Source organism: Suricata suricatta, chromosome 17, assembly GCF_006229205.1.
Source record: "Suricata suricatta isolate VVHF042 chromosome 17, meerkat_22Aug2017_6uvM2_HiC, whole genome shotgun sequence".
NCBI classification, from domain to species: domain Eukaryota; kingdom Metazoa; phylum Chordata; class Mammalia; order Carnivora; family Herpestidae; genus Suricata; species Suricata suricatta.
Genome location: NC_043716.1, coordinates 42,582,612 through 42,589,862, shown reverse-complemented (window position 1 = coordinate 42,589,862; position 7,251 = coordinate 42,582,612). Strand labels below are relative to the sequence as shown.

At 38.7% G+C, this 7,251-nt stretch overlaps 1 protein-coding gene across 1 annotated transcript in view; it reads right to left on the bottom strand.

Moving 5' to 3' along the window:
• The window catches only part of LOC115281646, a 138,891-nt gene that overhangs the window by 125,931 nt on the left and 5,709 nt on the right, over nucleotides 1–7,251 (bottom strand). Inside the window, exons 5-6 of the mRNA XM_029927064.1 lie at nucleotides 5,509–5,571; nucleotides 2,679–2,732 (exon numbers count right to left, since the gene is read on the bottom strand). Coding sequence (XP_029782924.1) covers nucleotides 2,679–2,732; nucleotides 5,509–5,571 — 117 coding nt within the window. The remainder of the gene's footprint in view (nucleotides 1–2,678; nucleotides 2,733–5,508; nucleotides 5,572–7,251) is intronic.

The window sequence follows — 7,251 nt, the reverse complement described above, 5'->3', positions numbered from 1 at the left end:
AAAAAAAACGTATGAAATTCTTAACAGTGAAACAGGTCATAAGAAATCAACAATTCCCCATGATTTTTACTACGATTATATATCTCTCCTCCCTCCCCACATCATAAAAACATTAAGGAATGAGTACTCTTAAAACAGTACAATGTTCTTTTTTTGAGAGGGAGACAGAGAGGGAGAGAGAGAGAGCACACAAGTGAATAAGGGGCAGAGAGAAAATCCCAGGAGGGGATGAGCAGGGGCTTCCCAATGCAGGGCTCGAGCTCAGGAGCCGAGCTGTGAGATCAGGACCTGAGCTGAAGTCAGATGCTTTATACCTGAGCCCACCAGGTTCCCGTACAATGTTCTTTTAAAGTACTAAGATGTTGGGGCACCTGGGTGGCTCAGTCATTAAGCGTCCGACTTCGGCTGAATTCAAGCCCCACATTGGGCTCTGTGCTGACAGCTCTCGGAGCCTGAAGCACGCTTAGCATTCTGTGTCTCCCTCTCTCTTGACCTTCCCCTGCTCACGCTGTCTCTCTCTCTCAAAAATAAATTAAAAAATTTTTTAAAATAAAGTACTAAGATGTTAAATTCTATTTACAGCATTAGAACAGAAACTTAAAGATTTAAAAGGATCCTCCTGCAAACCCATCCTTTTTATTTGATCCCCTGACCTCTCTAATCTGCCCCCTTTCACTCAGGGAAGGAAGGAAAACTGAACTTAACGACTGTCTGCTAAACCGTGTACTGTGAGGGGTGTTTTCATATACCATTTATCTCAAACTTCTAGAAAAGTCACGACTTTTTAAGAAACAAAGAAACTGAGGCTCAGAAAAGTCAAGAAATGTGCCTCAAGTCACAAAGTTAGTCTGAGATAGAGAACTGCAGCTGCCAGAGTCCTAAATGAACACTTGCTCCATTCCACCAAATCAACCAGGCTGCTGGGGTACAATTTAAAAGCAGCCCCGGGGGGCCTGGTGGCTCAGTCAGTTAAGCATCTGACTCTTGATTTTGGCTCAGGTCATGATCCTGGAGTAGTGGAATCCAGCCCCCATCAGGCTCTGTGCTGAGCATGAAGTCTGCTTAAAATATTCCCTCTCTCTCCCCCTCTGCCCCTTCCCTGCTTACGTGTGTGCTCTCTCTCAAAAAAAAAAAAAAGGTACAATAAATTTAAAAAGAAAAGCGCACAATCATTTGCATTAATATTCTTAAAACTGACCATGAGCACTTAGTCCTCAGAAAGCACCCTCCCTAATCTGATAATCCTACCCTCCTAATCAAGTTTTCAATTCCAGTTTTTGCCTATATATTTCTTTTCCCCCATTAACCAAACGCAACATTAAGCACAAGCACCACACTTTGTTTATTCCTCCATGGGTCGGTGAACACTGGAATCATTCCCAATTTTAGTGATTGTGAATAAAGCTGCTATGGATATTCATGCACAAATATTTTTGTGAACATGGACATTCATTTACCTTGGAAAAATGCCGGGTCTTATTGTAAATTTATGTTCAGCTTTTTAAGAAACTGCCATACTGATCTCCATGGTGGTTAGAATACCCTCTTAGCAATTGTGTGAGTTACAGTAGCTCCATGCTATTGCTAATACGTGGTCCTGTTGGTCTTTTTAACTTTTGCTATTCTAAGGGATGGAAAGCAGTATACCCTAATGATTTGGTCTATATATACAATGGAATACTACATGGCAATGAGAAAGAATGACATCTGGCCATTTGTAGCCAAGTGGATGACCTCGAGGGTGTCATGCTAAGTGAAGTAAGTCAGGCACAGAAGGACAGATACCATACGTTTTCACTCATAGGTCTAACAGGAGAAACCTGGCAGAGGACCATGGGGAGAGGAAGGGGGAAAAGAGTCAGGGAGAGGGAGGGAGGCAAATCATGAGAGACTCTTGAATACTGAAAACAAACTAAGGGCTGAAGGGGGAGGGGGAACAGGGAAGGGGGGTGATGGTCATAAGGGAGGGCACTTGTGGGGAAGAGCACTGGGTGTTATATGGAAACCAACTTGACAATAAACTATATGAAAAAAATAAACTGCATTACTCTGATGACTAATAAAGTTCAGCATCCTTTCATGGAGTCTTTGGCCATTTATATATCTTTTGTGAAATGTCTGCTCAAGTCTTTTGCCCACTTTTATTGGTTTATCTTCTTATGACTGAGTTGTAAAAGTTCTTGATATTCTGGATATTGGTCCTAAGTTTTGCAAATATATTCTCCCAGTCTATGACTTGCCTTTTATTTTTTTTAACTGTGTCTTTCAGAAAAAGAAGTTATCAATCTTAATGAGGTTCAATTTAATCATTTAAAAAATTTCATGCTTAGAACTCTTGGTCACGTAAGAAATGTTTTTCTACCCTAAGGTCACAAAATTACTTTCATATATTTTCTTCAGAAAGTTCTCCTTGGGGCAGATATATAAATAATTGACTTTGACTAATAAATGTAAATTGACTTTCTTCATTGAATTTTGGGTTTAGTTTTTAAACAATCTAATATACATTGTTTTTCAAAAAGTGGCAAAATATATAAAATGAATTTATCACAGATACTACTATAAGTTTTAAAGGTTGATTATATTTATTCATATCTCTAGTACTTAAAATAGCATCACCTAGTTATTCATTAAATATCTGTTAAATAAATGATGAATGAATTAAATTTTTTACTCACCAATAGATGACCTCCTATCTTTTATCCCATTCTTCTTGTTCACTTTTTTATCAGCTGTAAAGTAAGAAACAAGTAGGTCACAAAGGTACATACATACAGTGAATTTTATAAAATTGTTAATGTAAATACAGCAGTTTAGGGATGTTGTATGTATTGGCCTAAGTGCAATCTAATTTCACTCCAAATAAATATAAAGAATAGAAAAAAGAAAGCTATCAAGAATCAATGAAGTTTCTTATTTCTGAGAGATAATAAATCAGTCACAAAATCAGGCACTTGGAAATATATAATTAACAAAAAATCAGAATTCAAGTTTTGTAGTATCTTTCAGGACTCAGAATGAGTTCCCTTTTAGAAGATGATGGAAAGTTGACATATTCATTCTTCTGATGTATGGAGGTAGGGGTATATCACCTTTTTTTTCCTTGTTACCTAACAACACTTCTAATGACCTTTATTGAACTGCCTCTTCCAATTGTGCAAATCCACCAAGAAAAAGGGGGACTGTGCTTAATAGTCTATTGGGAGCCCTGGAAGGCAGCAAGACTTACAGACTTTCCTGACAAACCACCACAAGGGGAAAGTAGAGAAGGAAATGGGAGCACAGATATCCCAGAAAGATGAGTCTGCAACAGCCATGAAATTTTCCACAGTCCCAGCATCGCAACAAAAGAATAGCAAAACATTTCCTGAGCCACAGTGAAAGGAATAGAGAGGTTAGTGAAATGAGCCAAAAGCTCAAAGCACCTGACAGCGGAGACGAGGTGCCTAACAAGTGCCAGTGCGGAAGGCAAGATAAAATGCTGATGAAAAGGGAGGTCCTTCAGAGAATGCCAGCATGAAGCGATGAAAAGGAGGATCAGAGCAGACATACTATCATAATGATGGTCACCTCTGTTCTGACTCCTGAACTATAGTAACCTACCTGGTTGAAGCTGCTTTATATTCCTTTCTATGCTGCCCCACACCAGGTCCATACCCCACACACCAATATTTCCATTCAGAATGCTTTATCACCTGTCCTGGTCTATAAAGCCCATGTTAGGACTACTTCACCTCTATTCCCACTTCTCTGCAAACTTGGGGGTCTGAGACACAAGCAGTCGTCTTCCCTGTCTAATTCTATTTTTTACACACTGATTAATTCAGTCCTGTTTCCTTCACATACAGTCCCCTGTCGGTGTCAGTGAGGCCTTTCCTCTTTCAGGCTCCCCTTGCTTGTGGAACACTGTCTGGTCCTTACTGTGGTTCTCATTGTTCACTCATCACCCGCCTTGGTCAACCTTGTGACTGTCTCAGGTATGATCATATCACCAAAAGGGGGAGGGCAAGATAAGGGCTTTTCTTTTTCACATTTTGATTTTTTTTTAACATTTATTCATTTTTGAGAGAGACAGAGCATGAGAGGGGGAGGGGCGGAGAGAAAAAGAGACACAGAATCTGAAGCAGGCTCCAGGCTCTGAGCTGTCAGCACAGAGCCCGAAGCAGGGCTCAAACTCGTCGACTGCGAGATCATGACCTGAACTGAAGTCAGACACTTAACTGACTGAGCCGCCGAGGCACCCCTCACATTTTGTAATCATATAAAAATAGTAGACAAATTGCTTAATGGTTGGGTTGTTCCACAATTTTCAACATTTTGATTTTTTTTATTAGGTTTGCAAGCTAAAGAATTTGTCAGTGTTTCTTTAAATAAGAATAATGCATCTTACTCCTTTGCATAAAAATGTTCTTTTTATAAGGCTGAAACTCCTACTTTTAACATTGTAAAAAAAAACCAAACTTGTATTTGTCAATTTTTTCCTATTTTGAGCTATATAATAGTAGTGTAATATAGCTGTGTTTGTTCTATAGAAATTCTTTTCTTCAGAGAAGTTGACTCTTGATAATATCTTGATTCTGTTTTCAAAGTGCAGAACAGCATTTTAAAAAGGAGAAGGGAGGAAAAAATTTTTTTAAAAGTTTAAGTAATAGAACGTTGTGTGCCAGGACTTTCTTGACAGATTGGACCAACTATACATGGTAATGGTGGCAGCTTAGGACGCTCCCGCCCTGGAGCAGTTCCCTGGGTCCTTGGACTTGCTCTGACTCTTAGGAAGTTTCCATTGTGTCTTTTGGGCACCTGGTCATGAGAAGGCCAATCTGCTTTCCTGCTAGATTATAATCTTCTGAAAAGCCCTAATAACGTCTCATTAAATTCTATATTCTCAGTGTCTAGCACAATATATAGAATACTGTGGGAACTTGGGGTGCCTGGATGATTCAGTTGGTTAAGTGTCTGACATCAGTTCAAATTATGACCTTGTGGTTCATGCGTTTGAGCCCCACATCAGGCTCTGCTGACAGCTCAGAACCTGGAGCCTGCTTCAGATTCTGTGTCTCCCTCTCTCTCTACCCCTCCCTGGCTCATGCTCTGTCTCTATCTCTCAAAAATAAATAAACATTAAAAAATTTTTTAAATAATAAGTATAATATTATGGGATCTTAATGATGCTTTTTAAATCAGTGATCCCAGAAAGGTTGCCAAAATATTCCTATAAACATAAGTTTGGATCTAAAGTACTAACATAGCAAATACTTTCCCATCTTTCTTCCACACCTCCCAAATGAAACTTTTAGAAACCATAAAATTTATTCTCAAGGAAGAAAGCCTAAAGCATAACACATAAGGTAATTTTTTTATTACTTCTATCATTTTCTATGGTTCTTTCTATGTGAATCTTACATCTAAGCAGTTTACATTAAAAAAGAACATGTCACCACGTGAACCATGTCTATGTATATGTCACCTTCACCTGACAGGTCTTCAGAATCTTACACAATCCTTTACCTGACATCTCCATCTTCATGTTTCCTAAAAACGTGTCTAGTGTGCTGTCATCAACCCCACTGCCTAGGAGAAAAAAGGAAAATAGGGGAAAAAAAGCTATGAGAAGGGGAAATGCTAATGATTTTCAATTTAAGAAAAATACTTCCTATTATCTTCACATTGTTATTTTCTATTTCAGTGTGAAAAGAAGAGTCTTTTGACATGTATTCAGATGTACACTTTAAGTTATTCTATCAGAAATAAAAACATGTTTGTTTGATCATTTCACAGAGAATATGGCTAAGCCCAGGAACACTTAAAGTAGTACAGCCCATATGATATTAGACACGAAGTGTTACTCGCTGATATTGAGGGAACAGTTAGGAGTCAATATTGAAAATGTGGTAAATAAAAGTCATATAGCCATAGAATGGGGAACCAATTTTCAGCTTGTACTCAGAGGAAAAAGTGAATTCTCTTCCAAAATGATACATTCTGTCTTCTCTGCCAGCCAGTTCATCAGGAAGACATAACAATCAAAAATGCAGATGAGTCAAACTAGAAAGTCTAAAAATATATAACAGAACTGACAAAATTTAATGGAAAAATAGAAAATACAACAATCATAATTGGAAATTTGAGCATGATAAACACATGAGGAAAAGGTGGTAACAAAGCCAACATAGCTAACTGTGATCAAATATTAAGTTTAGATCTGAAACTTCCTGGAAACTAGGCCTAAAGGACAACTCCAGTTTTTATCTGTACAAAGGAGCACACTGGTCTTGGGAAGAGACAGCATTTTTTCTGCTATTAAATTTCAAGGGGTGCCTGGGTGGCTCAGTCAGTTAAGCATCAAACTCTTGATTTCAGCTCAGGTCATGATCTCATGATAGATCATAAGATCAAGAGCCACATCAGGCTCCATGACCAAGCCTGCTTAAGAGTCTTTCTCCCTCTCCCTCAGCCCATCCCCCGCTGGTGAGCACATGTGCCCCCTCTCCCTCTCTAAAAAATGATGAAAGAAAGAAAGAAAGAAAGAAAGAAAGAGAGAGAGAGAGAGAGAGAGAGAGAGAGAGAGAGAGAGAGAGAGAGAGAAAGAAAGAAAAAGAAAGAAAGAAAGAAAGAAAGAAAGAAAGAAAGAAAGAAAGAAAGAAAGAAACTCAATTTTAAGTCACTTTTCGTATTCATCACTAGATAATCTACTGGGCAACATCTTCAGGAGATATCGTGACACTCTTGATATGGCTATTTTTAACACCAGTTCTCAAAAGCAGTTGATATAGATTATTAGGAAGTTGCCTCAAAAAAGGCATTTCTAGGGATGCCTGGGTAGCTCAATTAATTAAGCATCTGACTCTTTTTGTTTAAAATTTTTAACATTTATTCATTTTTTGAGAGACAGAGTGTGAGTGGAGGAAGGACAGAAAGAGAGGGAGACACAGAATCTGAAGCAGGCTCCAGGCTCTGAGCTGTCAGCACAGAGCCTGACACAGGGTTCAAACCCACCAGCCACGAGATCATGACCTGAGCCAAAGTTGGCCACTTAACCCACTGAGCTACCCAGTCACCTCAAGTGTCTGACTCTTGATCTCAGCTCAGGTCTTGATCTCAGGCATTTCTACAAAACATCTCTTCATAAATATTTTTTGCTTACCAAAGCTACATATGTGTGCTTAACTAAAAGTAGGTAGAAATGGTCAAAGAAGCAAACTCTGAACTTCTGCAACCAGAGAGGGCACTTAAAAATGGACAATATGAAGT